The sequence below is a fragment of the Cebus imitator genome, unplaced genomic scaffold (genome assembly GCF_001604975.1).
Source record: "Cebus imitator isolate Cc_AM_T3 unplaced genomic scaffold, Cebus_imitator-1.0 Scaffold224, whole genome shotgun sequence".
In the NCBI taxonomy this organism is placed as follows: Eukaryota; Metazoa; Chordata; class Mammalia; order Primates; family Cebidae; genus Cebus; species Cebus imitator.
In genome coordinates, this window is record NW_016107539.1 from 877,134 (window position 1) to 895,245 (window position 18,112).

At 46.9% G+C, this 18,112-nt stretch overlaps 1 protein-coding gene across 9 annotated transcripts in view; it reads right to left on the minus strand.

Annotated features, from left to right (window-relative positions):
* Positions 1 to 18,112, minus strand: part of NFATC2 (nuclear factor of activated T cells 2) — a 177,868-nt gene that overhangs the window by 77,773 nt on the left and 81,983 nt on the right. For all 9 annotated transcript variants that reach the window (XM_037727253.1, XM_037727254.1, XM_037727250.1 and 6 more), the window contains 2 exons: positions 13,666 to 13,868; positions 12,186 to 12,358 (listed from right to left, as the gene is read on the minus strand). In XM_037727253.1, the coding sequence (XP_037583181.1) occupies positions 12,186 to 12,358; positions 13,666 to 13,868 (376 nt within the window). The remainder of the gene's footprint in view (positions 1 to 12,185; positions 12,359 to 13,665; positions 13,869 to 18,112) is intronic.

Below are 18,112 nucleotides of genomic sequence, written 5' to 3' on the forward strand. Positions count from 1 at the left end.
CAACTGCAGGCACATCATATACACATTTTTTAATATTATAAAACACCCACACCACGAAGCAATTTAGGGTTCGTTGGTAAAAGTAACATTCTAATTTTGGGACTTTAAGCAAGTCACTTAATTTCTTTGCCTCTATTTTCCACTTATAAAATGGGAATAATCACAGCACTCACCTGACTGGGCTGCCTGCAGATTAAATGAGCTAATGCATGAACTGCGTGGCATCTCATCAGCACTGAATGAATGTTAGCTGTGTTTATTTTTATTGCTAAACTTCATGAGGCCCAAAGCAGGAATCACTCCCATGGTTGAGTTGAAGACACAGATGCTCCCAGAGGAGAAGGAACAAGCCTGGGAGCTCACAACAAACGCAAAGGCAGAATCTGGACCGACAGTGTGGGAGTCCACTACCCCATGGGCCCCCTCTGCAGTGAAATGGAGGACTTCATGGGAAAGCGACCAGCCAGCCCAAGCAAGAAGGGTCCTCCCATTGGTCATCACTCTGGCCCGAGCACTGAGCAACCCTGGCCTCGGCGCTCCAAATGCTATAAGCCCTTCTTGTCTCTGTATCAGGCCCCATCCTTGGCCATGCGCCTGGTCTGGCTGGGTCTGGCTGGGCCTGGCTTGGCCCAGAATGCGCTGCTAACTCAGGCATCTCCCGGGAGAGACTGTGAGCAGGGCCAGCAGACAGCCCCCTCAGCCTCCACTCTGGCCGCTCCCCGGGTCTTCCCTGGGAAGTGGGAGAAGGGAGGGGAACCAAAGTCTCCCTTCCTGTGGGGCTCACCTCTCTGAGGGAGCCACTATGGTCCACAGCAAGGGAGTGGGGTCTGATGTGCGCAAATGCATGGGACACACAGTGAGTGACAAAGTTCGGCCTGTTGTCCTTATAAGGAGGACAGGTAAATGAGAATTTATTTTCTTTATCCTTTTATAAAGGGATGGGCAAATCAACCTCTCTGTAAGAGGCTTCCTTTGTTAAAGTATATCCTTTCTTTGCACATTTGATGTCAGCCAAAACTTTGAAGGCATCATGTATGTAGGGTAAAGGTGGTGGCTCATGCCTTTATCCCAGCACATTGGGAGGTCAAGGTGGGCGGATCAGGAGGTCAGGAGTTCAAGACCAGCCTGACCAATATGGTGAAACCCTGTCTCTACTAAAACATACAAAAATTAGCCGGGTGCGATGGCACACATCTGTAATCCCAGCTACTCGGGAGGCTGAGGCAGGAGAATCACTGGAACTCATGAGGCAGAGGTTGCAGTGAGCTGAGATCGCGTCACTGCACTCTAGCCTGGGTGACAAAGCAAGACTCCAGCTCAAGAAAAACACAGCTCTAGCTGTGGACCTCAGTGTGGGGCCCCTCCTGGAGACCTTCTCTCTCATCCGCTCCACAGGACATCAGGTAGAGCAGAGCTGCTGTGCTTCCTCCCGTCAGATCCTCACTCTACCACGCCAATGTACTAACAGGCACCCCTTCAGAATATTCCCAGATCCAGTGCGAATATTCTTACTGATCCAGAGCTTATCAGCCAACCCTGAGGAGCGCTGGATCTCAGGAACCCAGGCAGCCTTGATGGAGAAAAGAGCACGGCTTTCACCCAGCTCTGCCCCTGCCTTGCCAGCCGCGGGACTGCAGCAAGTCGCGTATCCTTCAGAGCCTCAGCCTGCAAGCGCACACGCCCCACCACGGCACTTTCCTGTGCCTCCATCACTGGCATGTAGTAAAGGCTTCTGAACAAATGAACTGAGCAAGCGTTTACGAGGGACCTTCTGAGGTTATGATGAGCCTGGAAATGAACTGACCTAAGTGTATCTGTAGGCACACCATAGGTGTTCATAAGGGCGCTCTGCCTTCCCAGCTCCCTCATAACTAGCCCAGTAAAGGGCCGGGCAGGTAACTATTTCAATCAGCAGAGAAGCCACCCCAATCCTGGGCTTTCCAAAGAAACAACTTGCCTCCACTCATCAGCCGGCCCACGCCACTGGCCAGATCACTATCTGCGTTCCTTCCTAGCAGCAGGGTGTGTGGCAGGCTGTCTGCCCACCTGGAACAATGAATGTTTGCTCGAATCTCACACCTGCCTACTGCTGCCTGGGCTTCAGACTCCTGAGTGGCAGGGTGGCAGCTGGGGTATGGAAAGCCTGCTTTGCAGAACTACGGGAGGGCTGCAGAGATCCAAGACAATGATGGATCCAAGACAATGAGATCCATCCACAATGGCCACCACAAGGGAGGCACTTGAGTTTCCCTGTGGGATCACGCTGACACTTACTGTGTGAGGCACACACACATTTAGCCACCATCCCGAAGGAGGTACTTCTCCCCATGTTACAGATGGGGAAACTGAGGCATGGAGTATTTAAGTAACTTCCCCAGCCAGTAGGTGGCAGAGGCAGGATTTGAACCCACGCTGCCTGCTCCAGAGCCCACACTCCTAACCACCACGCTAAACTGCTTCTCCCCATCATGGGGTTTCCTGGCATTTCTAAAATAGGGTTTCTTGGTCACTTGTCTTGGAGAGCAGAGGCAGACAAAGGCCTGGCCAGCCTGCTCTCTGCTCAATGCTCCAGTTTCATCCAAGATTCACTGCTACAGGATCTTGAGGGAGACAATCTAGTCCCGGTCGGGAGTGGCAGGGGAGCAGGCAGGTGTCCACAGCCCCCTAGAGGCCCCTGAACTGGTTTCTGATTTATAATGAGATGATGCCGCCCTTTGGGTTTCTAGCTGGAATTAACCTATCACTCCATATGGAGCTCAGCCTTGATGCCCTGCGGCTCGGTGGGATGCGATGTGTCACCGCTGGCTTGACCCCTCACTAGCAGGATGGCCACGGGCAAGCTCACTTCTCCGTGCTACAGTTTTTCCAGCCTGTTCTCATGCTGACCCAGCCACAATACAGAAGGTGCTTGAAGCACAGTGAGTGATTAATCATTGTTCATTTCTCTTCACCTCTTCCCTGTCCTGTCCCTCTCATCTTTTTTCTTCCTTCATTCTGCCTTCAGGTATTAATTAGCACCTACTACATGCTAGGCTGTGTGCTAAATGAATATTAAAAGAGAAATCATGGCTGAGTGCAGTGGCTCATGCCTGTAATCCCAGCACTTTGGGAGGCCGAGGCAGGTGGATCTCCTGAGGTCAGGAGTTTGAGACCAGCCTGACCAACATGGCGAAACCCCATCTCTACTAAAAATACAAAAATTAGCCGGGCATGCTGGTGCACGCCTGTAATCTCAGCTACTTGGGAGGCTGAGGCACGAGAATCACTTGAACCCGGGAGGTGGAGGTTGCAGTGAGCCAAGATCACACCACTGCACTCCAGCCTGGGCAACCAAGTGAGACTCCATCTCAAAAAAAAGAAAAAAAAAGAAAAAGAAATCACGTCATGTCGGCCCCCTACTTGGAACCCACGGCTTCCCATCTTAGTTAGAATAAAATCCAAATTCCCTAGCTTGGGCTCAGACCTCCGACCCCTTACCCCACCTGTAGCTCTTCACACGGTTTCCCCAGCTGCCTTTCTCCTCCCTGGAGACCTGAGCTCATCCCTGCCTCAGGGCCTTTGTACTGGCTGTACCTCCACCTGGACCAATCGCTCAGGTCCAGGTGAACGAGCACCATCCTCACAGGGGCCTTCCCGGATGGGAACGACACACATGCATTTAACCAGCCTGACCGACATGGTGACGCTGCTGTTCCCACACCCCAAGCCACCAGCCCGTGGGCCTTGTTATTTTTGTCATGACACTTGGCTCTCAATGCTGTCTTTGCTTGTTGACTGTCTGTTTTCCCCACTAGAATGTAACCTTTGTGAGGGCAGGGACTTTGTTTTGTTCAGTGCTGTATCCCTAGTCCCTGGAACAGTATATATCATGTGTCAAATGTATTTTTGGTTGAAAGAATAAATATTGGGAGGCCCACAATAATGACATGAGTCATTTCCGCCTCCGGCAGGAACAGGTAAACAAGATGAGCGTTTCCGATTCACAAAGCGAAGCACAGTCAGCACGCCATTGCGGCCTCCCTAATTCTCTTGTTTTGAGATGGAGTCTCACTCTGTTGCCCAGGTTGGAGTGCAGTGGTGCAATCTCCGCCTCCCGGGTTCAAGTGATTCTTGTGCCTCAGCCTCCCAAGTAGCTGGGATAACAGGCGTGCACTACCACACCCAGCTAATTTTTGTATTTTTACTAGAGACGGGGTTTTGCCAAGTTAGCCAGGCTGGTCTCAAACTCCTGACCTCAACTGAACTGCCCACTTCTGTCCCTCAACGTGCTGAGATTCCAGGCATGAGTCACCACGTCCGGCCCGGGCCTCCCTAATTCTAGGGTTTCCTGAAGCAATGCTGCATTAGCACTCAACCCCCACCCTGACCCAGGAGCGCGAAGCGTGGGATGAAATGGAAGGTGTGCGGAAAGCATCAGGGTCATAGGTTTTCTAATCTTTCACTTTCAGAAAAAAAGGCATAAGAAATAGTTAAATTGCCATAGGGAAAACAATGGAGCTGGACCCTACCCCACATCCTACACGAAAACCAACCCGCATTGGATCATAGCCGCAGACCTGAAACCAGAACCGAAAAGCTTCCGAAAGAAAATGTAAGAGAATGTCTTTGCTACCTTCAGAGAGGCAGAGATTTCCTGGAAGAATGCAAAAAGCACTAATCCCAGAAGAAAGAAAACGACAGATTTGGCTTCATCAAAATAAAACATTGATGTTCAAGAAAAGACACCACCTGGGCCAGGCGCAGTGGCTCACACCTGTAATCCCAGCACTTTGGGAGGCCAAGGCAGGCAGATCGCCTGAGGTCAGGAGTTTGAGACCAGCCTGTCCTATATGGTGAAACCCCAAATCTACTAAAAATACAAATATTAGCCAGGCGTGGTGGCAGGCGCCTGTAATCCCAGCTACTCAGGCGGCTGATGCAGAAGAATCAGTTGAACTCAGGGGACAGAGGTTGCAGTGAGCCGAGATTGTGCCATTGCACTCCAGCCTGGGTGACAAGAATGGGACTTTGTCTCAAAAAAATAGACACTACCTAAAAATAAACAAGTAAGCCACAGACAGGGGAAAAATCGAAACAAATCTGACAAGGACTTACATCCAGAATATATAAATAACTGATGCATATTAACAATAAAAATATAAATAACACAGTTGAAAAATAGGCAAAGAGTTGAATGGACACTTTACCAAAGAAGATGCATAGGCCAGGTATGGTGGCTCATACCCGTAATCCCAGCACTTTGGGAGGCAGAGGCGGGTGGATTACCTGGGGCCAGGAGTTCAAGACCAGCCTGGCCAACATGGTGAAACCCTGTCTCTACTAAAAATACAAAAATTAGCTGAGCATGGTGGCGGGCACCTGTAATCTCAGCTACTCCAGAAGCTGAGGCAGGAGAATCGCTTGAAGCTGGGAGGCGGAGGTTGCAGTGAGACCAGATTGTACCACTGCACTCCAGGCTGGGGGCCAAGAGCAAGACTCCGTCTCAAAAAAATAAAATAAAAAAGACACAGATAGCCAGCAAGCACTTGAATCATGAGTCATTTGGGAAATGCACATTAAAACCACAACAAGAACCCATTTTACACTCATTAGAAGGGCTAACATTTAAGACTGACAATACCAAATATTGGTGAGGATGCAGAGCAACTGGAACTCTCATTCATTCTTGTTCAGAGTGGAAATTGATGTTGAAAATAAGTAAATAAATACATGCAAGTCCATTCCTAGGTCATTTACCCAAGACAAATGAAAGCATTTGTTCACAAAAGGACTTGAATAGGAATGTTCATAGGAGCCTTATCCATAAACTCAAGCCCTGGGAACAGACCACATGTCTACCAATGGTAAATAAACCATTGTTATATTCATGCAATTGAATAGAGCTCAGCAATAAATAGGAACACACTACTGAACCACAGCACAGCAGTGACAGATCTCAAAAATAACATGCTGAGCAAAAACAGCCAGACCCCGAAGGGTACACACTGTATTCATTCCCTTCTATAAAGTTCTAGAACAGGGAAGATTAATCAGCAGTGATAGAAATCAGAACAGCAGCTGCCTCCGTGTGTGGGCTTGAGAAGGAGGCCTTGGCTAAAGGGACACAGGAACGTTCAGGACTGCAGGAAATGCTCTGTGTCTTGAGTGGTGGTTACGTGGGTATATGCGATTGTCAAAAATCACTGAACACTTACAATCTGCGCAATCTACTTTATCTTAATTACACCTCCGTTAAAAATATATATGTCACAAAGAGAGGCAGAGAGGGAAAAGAGCATGTGAGAAAATCCATTTTCTAACCCACACCCCATACCCACCCCCCAAGCCCTGCAAAATGAACCAAGTGAATTGACATTCTGTGTCAATGTCACAGCGGCAGCGCTCGCTGTGAAACTGCTTTAGGTGTTTTCTGAAATACACCGAGCAGAGAGGCCCATCTGCTGGGCAGGGAGCAAGCCCGGCGGGCTTGGGCAGAGATGCCTGGAGACATGGCTGGAAAGGTTCTGGTAAGTTCTCACAGGGCCAGGCGTGTGCCTGTGGACATCTCCCGTCTCATTGCAGCCCTTTTCTCCCCACAGGGCAGAGTGGAAATATATTCTAGAGACTGTCACTCTCGTGCTGAGCCCTGGTCAACACCACCTGGTTTAGTGTTTATAGGACAGAGCCTGACAAGTAAATTGTGCTGTCAGGGCACAAAGCGGGGAACCCCGTGCCGTGTGGGGTCAGGGAATGCTTCCTCCTCGAGGACTCATCTAAACAGGGGTCTTGGATGAGGAGGGGTTAGCCACGCCACTGAGGGATGGGGAGGGGTGGGCTCAGATAAGCATCTCCCGAAGTCTGCCCTACATCAGAATCACCGGGAGACCTCTGAGAGCCCCAATGCCCAGGTCACATCCTGACAACCAACTCAGGGTCTCCAGGGTGGGACCAGAACATCAGTATTTTTTTTTCCTTTTCTGAAACAGCGTCTAACTTTGTCACCCAAGCTGGAGTACAGCGGTGCAATCTCGGCTCGCTGCAGCCTCGACCTCCCGGGTCCAAGCAATCCTCCCGCCTCAGGCCCCCAAGTAGCTGGGACTACAGGTGTGCGCCAGCAAGCCTGGCTAACTGTTTCGTTGAGATGGTTTTCACCATGTTGGCCAGGCTAGCTTCCAACTCCTGAGCTCAAGCGATCCTCTGGTTTCAGCCTCCCAAAGCGCTGAGATTACAGACGTGAGCCACCATGCCTGGCCTGGCATCAGTATTTTTTAATACAACTCCCAGGTAATTCTAACATCCAGTCAAGTTTGAGAACCTATGTTCTGGGTGGATGTGACAAAAGCCTAAAAGAGAAAGATCCCAGTGCATTTGAGAACTCAGGAGCAGACAGGAAGAGAAGCCAAGAAATGCATTTGAGGAAGTGTAGTGAGTTACACAGTACCCCTCACCTGCCTCCTCCTCCCTGCAAACTTCACATCCACCCACAACCTCGGAATGTTCCTGATTTGGAACCAGAGTCCTTACAGATATAATTAAGGTAAGAACGGAGACGAGATCACCCGGGATTAGCTCTGAATTCAGTAGGTGCGTCCTCATAAGCAACAGAAAAAGACACACACAGAGACCCAGAAAAGGCCACGTGGAGACAGAGGCAGAGCCTGGAGCATGACAACCACAAGCCACGGGGAGCCAGGGAGACCAGCAGGCACCAAAAGCTGGCAGGGATGGCAGAGGCAGTTTCTCCCCTGAGTCTCCAGCAGGAACCAACCCTGCCGACACCTTGATTTCAGGCTTCGGGCCTCCGGAACCGTGAACGAATCTATTTCTGCTGTTTCAAGCCACCTGGTTTATGGTCACTGGTCAGGACAACTAACATAAGAGGGAAGCAGGCACCAGCTTTACTCCTACGGGGAAACTGGAGTTGAAGCTGATCACACCGAGGAGGCTGGGCTCAGGCGGGGAAGGAGGCTGAGCAGGAAGAGAGGGGAACTGCTCCATGCCAAGTGGCGAAGGGAGGGCAGGCCCCCGCAGCTGCCGTCTGTCATGGGTAGGCTTGTTGTTGGGAAAGATGGGGTGTTCCCCTGATCTCTTCCATACTCCCAGGGAAGTGGGAAGTGCGGTTATCTACATGGAGTGGGAAGAAGTGGGGGTGGCATTCAGAGACTGGCAGATTGGAGAAGGGTCAAGTCAGTCTTCCCAAGAAAAGGAAAGGAGCAGTGGGAGCAGCTGGAGGGATCTCCTCGGCAATGCTGAAGCCCTAGTGGAAACAGAAGACCAAAACACAAGGGTGCCAGTCTGTGCAAAAGTGAGACTGGGGCTCTGGCCAGCTGGCATGCAAAGAAACATAAGCCACCTGAGCTTCGAGCAAATCACTCCACCTTCCCAAGAACAGCCTCTGGTAGTTGGTTCATGTTGTTTCTGTTAGCATCTGAAAACTTACCCTTGATCCCTAAGACAGTACATAAAATGCACCTCCAGCCAGGTGAGGTAGCTCATGCCTGTAATCCCATCACTTTGGGAGGCCAAGGCAGGTGGATCACAAAGTCAGGAGTTCGAGACCAGCCTGGCCAACATGGTGAAACCCCATCTCTACTAAAAATACAAAAAATAGCTGGGCACAGTGCCTGGCACCTGTAATCCCAGCTGCCTGGGAGACTGAAGCAGAAGAATCGCTTGAACCCAGGAGGCAGAGGTTGCAGTGAGCCGAGATCATGCCACTGTACTCCGGCCTGGGCGACAAGAGGGAGACTCTGTCTCAAAAAAAAAAAAAAAAAAAAAAAAAAAAAAAAAAGGCATCTCAAGTACCAGCCCACAAAGTGTTTTTCTCACCAACTCACTCTATCTGTCATTGAGACTCTGGCTTAGTCAGTCCACAGTGTCTAAGGGTATGCTGTCATTAGTCATTGACAATTTATTTTACAATATTCTGCCAATGCATGTTATTGACTAATTGCCAATATATATTTATTGACTACCTCCCTATGGATTATACAGTAAGTCAAGCAGTCAATAAATATTTATGGACCTACTAGGCACTGATCTACGGAAACAGAACAAAGAAGTAAATAAAAATGACAGAAAATTATTAGTGAGAACTAGAGTGGCCAACCGGTAGCTCAGCTTGCTATTGCAAGAAAGGGTCGGCTAGGAAAACCAAAAGAAGGGATTTCATAGAACCAGAAAGTTGGAGACTCTGACTTTCCAACCTACCAAGTAAAAACAGGTGAATCACCTTACCAAGAAGTCTCGGTTTCCTTCTCTGTCAAAAGGCGGCAGGTGAATCAGGCAAATGCCTTTTTAAAAAGAAAACCATTTTCGACATTCGAACAGCTTTCTAACACCCTGAGGATCTCACTGGAGGTACATGTGGTTAAGTGATGATCCTCAAAGTCTTAGATCGACATAAGATAGGTTGCCTTGAGAAACCCAAAGACAGAGAGGATCAGGGGCTCCTCTTCCCCACCCTGCTACAACCCCCAGCCCCATCCTGGAAAGTGAGTCATTTGCCAGAAAGGGGAGACCTTATCTGCTCAAAATACCCCAAATCGCTGCAAGTTTCCTTCCAAAAACATCTTGAGAGGTTCAAAACCAAGACCTGGGTGGGGCAGCCATCATGACCAGCATTTGGTGGACAGGAGTGGGGTCTGCTGAGCTGAGTAGGGGAATTCCATTATTTCTAGTAAACTGGTTTTCAACATGTGTTTTCCCTGGTTACCTACTTTTGGGCCTTTCTCTCCTAAGACTAGAACATAAACTCATCACCAATTGAGACTGACCCAAGAATTTCAGTCTGGACTCAAAGTCTGAAAGAAATCAGAGTGACTCTTCATTCATTTCTAAAGACCAACCAAGACCAAGTTCTTGCCACTCTCCCGAAGAAGGGACCATTCTCTCTCCTTCCTGGCTTTTCATCATGAGGGTCAGTCTTTCCCAACCTCTTCTGCAGAAAATACGCTTTCCCTTTGCATGTTAGTCTTAAAACTACCTCTGATTAACAGGAGCTATCTGCAGATTTTTTCTTACCCACAGAGTATTTTGATTTTGTTACCTTTTTTTAAATCAGGAGATCTTTTGGTTTATTTTTAAAAACCAAAAGATTTCCAGCTCCCTTTGATATACACAGCAAAGCACCATGGCACATGTTTACCTATGTAACAAACACACAGATCCTACACGTGTGTCCTGGAACTTAAAATAGGCCAGGCTCGGTGGCTCATGCCTGTAATCCTACTTGGGAACTGAGGTGGGTGAGCACTTTGGGAGGCTTGGCTGGGTGGATCACCTAAGGTCAGGAGTTTGAGATCAGCCTGGCCAACATGGCGAAACCCCATCTCTACTAAAAAATACAGAAAATTAGCCAGGTGTGGTAGCAGGTGCCTGTAATTCCAGCTACTCGGAAGGCTGAGGCAAAAGAATCACTTGAACCCTGGAAGTAGAAGTTGCAGTGAGCCGAGATCACACCACAGCACTCCAGGCTGGACAACAGAGCAAGGCTCCTCCTCGATAGAAAAATAAAATAATAAAATAACCAAAATACTTGATGACATGGAGTCTACATTCCCACGTGGAAATAGCGGCTGCAGTTGAGTAGCAACAGCACATTTAGCTGGGGAATGTCCCCAGTCTCCACGACTCCCCATGTCTAACACCCAAGCTACCCCATTCATTTTCATCACCTCCCTGGCCTCTGCAGGAACTGATTTTGTGACACCCAGTTATGGTAAAATCTCCAGCAAAAAGGAAGAAAAATTCCTGAACCATAATTTAATATGGAACATGATCATAACAACATAAAACAAAATGTTCTTAAAAGAAAGAGGCTAAAAAATAATTGAAAAGGTTTTTGTTTCTGGAATGATGTTTATATTTTTATTTTTATGCTTTTTTTTGAGACAGGGTCTCACTCTGTCACCCAGGCCGGAGTGCAACGGCATGATCTCAGCTCACTGCAACTTCCGCCTCCCGGATTCAAGTGATTCTCTTGCCTCAGCCTCCCAAGTAGCTGGGACTGCAGGTGCACACCACCATGCCCGGCTAATTTTCTATTTTTAGTAGAGACAGAGTTTCATCATGCTGGCCAGGCTGGTCTCAAACTCCTGACCTCAAGTGATCTGCCCCCCTAGGACTCCCAAAGTGCTGGGATTACAGGCGTGAGCCACAGCGCCCAGCCTCTTCCTTATGCTTTTTAAAGTAACTTCTAAACTTCTGAACACTAAGCAGATAATAAGTGTTGTCACATCTAACTGCAAAAATTAACTACAAAACCGTGTTAAAGTATAGGTAGACTTTACACTTAAATATAAAGTACCAAAGAATGAGCTCAAAGTTCCTACTTCTTTTGAAACCTGGTAGACACATGCCAGGTTTCTGCCCAGTGTCCTTCCAAATGGCTGACCTTGGTCACTTCATATTAGATTCTGAATATTTTCTGCAATGATACAACCGTCTGTCTGGGTGTCCTTATCCTCTCCAGACTGTAAGCTCATTAAGGCCAGAGAAAGTGTTCTGCTCATCTATGGATCCCCAATCCCTGGCACAGCGCAGGATACAAAACAGACCTCAGTCAACACACAGAGACGGGCTATGTGTGGGGCACAGGGCCTGGCTCCTGCATGCAAAAGCCCCGGTTCCAATCCTAACCCTGCCACTCTTTGGTTGTGTGCACAACTTGCCCCCTTGTGACTCTACCTCCCCATCTGTAAAACGGGCACACTGACACCAGCTAGTGCCAGGGATTGCTGTGAATATTCATGCTGAGCACTTAGCACTGTGACCAGCAGAGTCGAAGCTCAATGAGTGAAAGCTGCTGTAGTTTGTTATTGTTACTGAAAGAATAAGGGAGGAAAAGAAAAAAGGACACCATGTACAGCTAATGCATTCCAAATGCATCTGTCCTTTTAAGACCAGAATGATATTTACACATTTCAAGTCTTCTGAACAAAGATATAGGCTACTTATTGGCCCTATTATTTTTTAATTTCCTGTGAGGCCATGAAACCTTCCAGAAGTAAACAGAAGCAGCAAGAGAACATTTCAATGTGCTCGTCTCTGGCCCCTCTGGTCATCTCGGGCCAGCGTAACCTTGTGGGTCCCACACATGCCCGCAGACCACCCCGGGTACCTCCCCCAGAATACCCTGCTCCCAGCGGGGAAGCACACGGGCCCTAGCTTTCCAGAGAAAGATCTGGCCCCAGGGCCCAACTTACAGCACTCAATGGGGTTAGATGCAGTCTGCAAAGACACGGTCCTGCCGCTGGACTCTGGGATGTGAACTCGGAAAACCAGCCTCACCCGCGTGTTCTTTCTTCCAATGTCCGTCTCACCTTTCCGCAGCTCAATGTCGGCATTTCTAAGCTTCAAGATCCCCGCACAGTCGATGCTGCCAGGAGGTTAAGAACCCCGTTGTCACCAACTATCTTTAGGAGCAGGAAAGATCACCCCCAAAGCTGCCTTAGGCACCCAAAACAATTCTACAGTCAGCCACTGGGGGAAACTGCCATACACCCACATAAGCATTTCAGCCGGGAATGTATACCAAGGTGGGGGTAAAACACTTAACAAAGCAATTAGAGCAACTCCCCAGTGAAAATTACTTCTCTAGGGAGATTCTTCATGCCAACGCTTCTACTCAAAAATATCTGAAAACCCCTATGTAACTGGGGAATATTGATGGTGGACTATTCAATCGGTAAAAGTAGTGAATCAACATGAAATCTCTTGAATCGAATAAATGCACTGTGGTTGTGTATGAGAGCATCCTTGTTCTTAGGAAAAGCATCCTGAAGTATTTAAAAGTAAAAGGGCATAGAGTCTGCAACTACCTCTCCAACAGTTCAGGAAAAAATGGAGAGGCAAGAGAGAAAGTGACGGGACACACGTCAAGTATGTTAACGCTTGGAAAATCTGAGGGAACAAAATTCAAAAGTTCCTTGTATACTTCTTGCAGTATTTCTGTAAGTTTGAATTTATTTTCCCATCCAAATGTTTTTTAACCCCAAAATGAGTGCAACGGTTCCCAAACTTTAGCCACAAGCATATCAGCCTTGTGAATTTGGACCTCTCTGCATCATTACTTCATGATCTCTCTAGGTCAAATCAATTTTTTAAATGTAAGTAAATTTAATCTGATCCCATGCAATGTCATACAAAGATTCATGACTATTCTTCCTCCCAAAACGCATGAAAATATTGACATATTTTACTTTTTTTAAAATTTTTCAGATAGATTCTCACTCTGTCACCCAGGTCAGAGTGCAGCACTGTGAGCTCGGCTCACTGCAACCTCCGACCTTTGGGTTCAAGAGATTCTCCTGCCTCAGCCTCCAGAGTAGCTGAAACTACAGGTGCACGCCACCACGTCCAGCTAATTTTTGTATTTTTAATAGAGATGAGGTTTTACCCTGTTGGATGGGCTGGTCTCAAATTCCTGATCTCAAGTGATCCACCTGCCCCGGCCTCCCAGAGCACTAGGATTACAGGCGTGAGCCACTGTACCTGACTTACTATGATACTTTTAAAATAGAAACATTTGAAACAGAAATCACAATGGGTGGACAGATCATAGACTGAGGACTGTCATCAACAGCTGTTCCCATCAGTTCCATAGAATCCCCTCTCCCAAATCCCTGCCACCTGTCCCCTGCTCACTTCTCCATGAAGACCAACCACCCAGCCACCAGCCCTTACGTTGCCCTCATGTTGTTTTTTGGCTCCAGGGGGATCTCCAGGACTTTGGTGTTGCCCACAATCTTCTCATAGCTGGTGGTGGTGACAGTTTTCCCCGTGATTCGGTGCACCTGGTAGAAGGCGTGTGGCTTAAGGATCCGCTCATCAGCTGTCCCAATGAAGATCTGAAGTCCCAGAGGCTTGTTTTCCATGTAGCCATGGAGCTGGGGGGAGAAAACAAATCATTCAGATGTGGGGTGTGGTGGCTGTCACAAAACAAACAAACAAACAAAAACGGAGAACTCAAGGCAACAGAGAGAGGATGGGATTCCTGCAGCATCCGGAAGAATGGAGAACTGGAAATGACCGTGAGGTCTGGCCAGAGGGTAATGCTTGAATAAATTACAGGGATCCCCTCTAACATTGAGTATTAAGCAGCCACTAGAAAGAATACAGTAAGTCAGAATTACACTTATGGAGAAACAGCCAGAAACTGTGCTTAATTGACGACTGGGGGTGGAAGGAATGATGCCTATGAGTGAGGATAATAACTGAAATTAACAGAAAATAAACTGAAAGGACAAACAGAGCTCTTGCTAGTGACTGCCTGAAAAGATCAGAAGAACGAACTTTCACTTCTTATGTGACTATATTACAATTAACAAAGTTTGACTGTATAATTTAAAAAATGAGTGAGACAAAAATACCATAGTCTAAGTCAAAAGATAAGTTAAATACTGAAAGAAAATATGTGCAACATATAACAGATAAAGGATTAGCACATAGAATATACAGAGAATGCCTACAGTGAGTGAATAAGATTCCCTGGCCGTCTATTTAGAACTGAATTCCAATTCCAGTGGCTTTCTCCTACTTTTTATTCAGCTAAACACACACACTATATTTTTTTATTTCTTTTGCCTAAGTCTTTCTCCCAGAACTAAACTGCCCCCTCTCTGAGAGCAGGGATGTTTATCTAGTTAATTCGCCACAAAATCTCTAGCACCTAGAACAATCCTTGGCACATAGTAGGCATTCTAGTACATATTTGATGAATAAATTAATAAGGCTATCCAACAGTAAAAAATGAGTAAGATATTTGAACAGGAAATTCAGAAAAAACAAATGGCCAGTTTGACTTCTAAGCAGAAAAATACAAATTAAACAACCATGAGATACCATTTTTCACCCGTTAGAGCTGGATTGGCACACATGTAGATATTTGATAATATCAAGTATTTTGGAGATTGTGGGGGAACAGGCACTTTTATGCAGATGACAGTAATATAAAATGGCATAACTCTTTTAAAGAGTATTAGAGCAACAGCTTTACTAAACTACATGTAAATAAATAAACACTCTCTGACCCAGTAATTCCACCTCTCAGTATGCACACTAGAGAAACATTGTGTATGCAGGAGATATGTATAAAAATGTTTACAAAAACAAACAGCATAATGAACAATGAGTTACATCAATAGCCTGACAACTAATAGGACAGCCTAGGCTATAATGCACTAAGAAGCATTTTAAAAAATAGTAAGGTAGAAGCCTATGAACTGACCCAGAAAGATCTAGAACACACTGTTGAAAAACAAAAGCAATGTGTAGAAAAATACATGCAGCATGATTTAACTTAAAAAAAATTCAGAATGTTTTCCATCCATCCACCTGTAACAGAAAAAGCTGTCAAAGGATGTGCTCCAAACTGACCACACCATCATCACCTCTACGAATGGAGGAGGAGCTCAAGATTGAGAATGTGATCAAAGAGGACTTTGACTTTATATGCCATGTTATAGGAATAATAGATTCCTAGAAACCTGTGAAATTTTATGTGTGTGTGTGTGTGTGTGTATGGATGTATGGAGATATATAGATATATATAGATATACAAAACAAGAGACAAAAGGACATTGATCTACAGTTTGTTGATGTGTTCCTGTCTTGTCATTGAATGGAGAAACATTAGAAAAATCATTTAATCTTTCTGTATCTCTATTCCTTTCTCCACTAATTGAATGGGATTACAAGTGACAACTCACTAAGAGCCCACTCTTCTCGGGAGATCCTTCAGTAGGATATCCAGTCACCTGCCAAAAAGCAAATTTGCAGGGTGATGAATGATTACACATGGTATAGAATTGTGCTATCGAATGTAGGAGCCACTAACTACATGAATATATTAAATAAAATTGAAAATTCAGTTTTTCAGGTGCACTAGCCACATTTTAGTGTTCAGAAGCCACATGTGGCTAGTGGCAGCCATAATGAACAAACAGCACATATACAGAACATTTCCATCATCACAGAAAGCCCTATTGAACAATGCCAGTCTAGAAAGATGGCACACTCATGTCCCCCTCTAAAAACCATACAAAGAGAGAAGCTAGGAGTGGAGTTGTGCTAGATGATCACCTTTTTCATAACCTGCCAGACACTTATGTAAGTGTCTGACACACCTGAGAGGCAGCCTCGAGCCGAGATGAAAATCCAAGTCAGAAGCCTCTTATCTGAAGAACAGATACTGTTCTTGGTGACAAAACTTTTACAGGTGAGGAAACTGAGACTGCTACGGTCAGGCAACTTGCCCCAGTCAAGAGGAAGAAGGGCAGGACTGAGAAGAGATTGTGTTTTTTGTTAGTTTTGCTTTGCATTTGAGCCCAAGACAAATGTATTTCCTCATCTCCTCTTCCGGATTTATCAGGAGTTGGTATCAAAAAGAAAGGTAGGATGGAGAGAGCCCTGATGATGTGTGGCTGTTTCCTCCTTCGTGACAGAAGAGCAGAAATCACCTGCTGGGTATTCTCAAGGTAAACAGCCAGGGAACACCTAGAGATAAAATCTATCGCGTCCCTACAGCTCCGCCTGGATCCAGCTGCTTCTGGCCCCTCTCCTGTTGGCACACTGCCAGAGACGCCATCACCCCTCACTGGAGTGACCAGCACTGACTGTCCAGCTTACCTCTGGCTGGTCTTTCACAGAACAGCTAAATGATCTTTTAAAAATGCAAATCAGATCCGGACACTCCCCTGCCTACAACCCTCCAAAGACTTCCTGTGGCCTCAGAATAAAATTCGAACCCCATGTGATGATCTATAAGCCTCCCCACAGCCCAGCCTCTGCCTTCTTCTCCACCACCCCGCTCGGCTCCTGCCTACACCAGCCAGCCTCCTGTTCCCTGAACACACCAAGATCTGTCTGACCTCAGGGCCTCTCCACAAGCCATTTTCCCTGTCTAGAATACTATTCCACAGGCACACTTGGGTTTTAGATCTTCAGGTTTTTTCTGAGCCAGATTAGATTCACTCAGTGCTAAAGCCAGCTGCTTAGGCATTATAAGAACCAATTATTAAACCTACAGGAATTTTAAGAACCAGTTGACACCACTTTGGTTACTTTGTTATGTACATTTCCAGCCATAGTGGGAATATTTACACCACAAAAACTGACATGCCATATAAACCAGGACTTTTCTCCCCCTGGAAAATTGGATGTTAAGCATTTGCTAGCACATCACTGGAATATTTACTTCATTAACATCTGCAATTTCCTTGTTGAGTTATTTGCTGAATACCTCTCTCTCCCGCCTGAATGTGAGTTTCACAGTTGTAGAAACCTTGCTTATTTTGTTAACATGGTAAATGAACACTTGTTGAATAATTTGTCACCCTCAACAGTAATGCAGCCCCAGGCGTGGTGGCTCATGCCTGTAATCCCAGCACTTTGGGAGGCCAAGGTGGGTGGATCTCTTGAGCCCAGGAGCTCAAGACTAGCCTGGACAACATGGCCAAACCCTGTCTCCACAAAAAAAAAAACCCACAAAAATTAGCCAGGCATAGTGTCCCAAGTCTGTAGTCTCAGCAACTTTGCAGGGCTACAGTGAGAGGATCAGCTGAGCCCAGGAGGTGGAGGCTGCAGTGAGCCATGATCGCGCCACTGCACTCCAGCCTGGGTAGCAGAGTGACACCCTTTCTCAAACAATAAACCAACAAAAAACAGTAATGCAGCAAAGAAAGCATCTGTGTTCCTCATGCCACGCACCACACTTGATGCTTTACACATCTCACAACAATCCCATGTTGGATGGGCTCGCTGCCACCCACATTTCACAGGCGAGGAAACAGGCTGCCAAGGTCAAGCAGCTTGCCCCAGTCAACACAGTGAGTATAGGGCAGTGCCAGGTTCCGCACTCCAGCCTCTCAGGCCCCAAACCGCCTGCTTCCCCATCGCCCTCTCCCTGTCTTCAGCGTCAGTGGATTCCACTCTGATCTCTGACTACAGGTCAGAAAGGACAGGTCCTCAAAGAGAAAATAAGCAGGTGCTAAGGTGCAACATCAAGAATGTGCTTCCTGGGGCCGGGCACGATGGCTCACGCCTGTAATCCCTATACCTTGGGAGGCTGAGGCGGGTGGATCACTTAGGGTCAGAAGTTCAACACCAGCCTGGGCAATGTGGTGAAACCTTG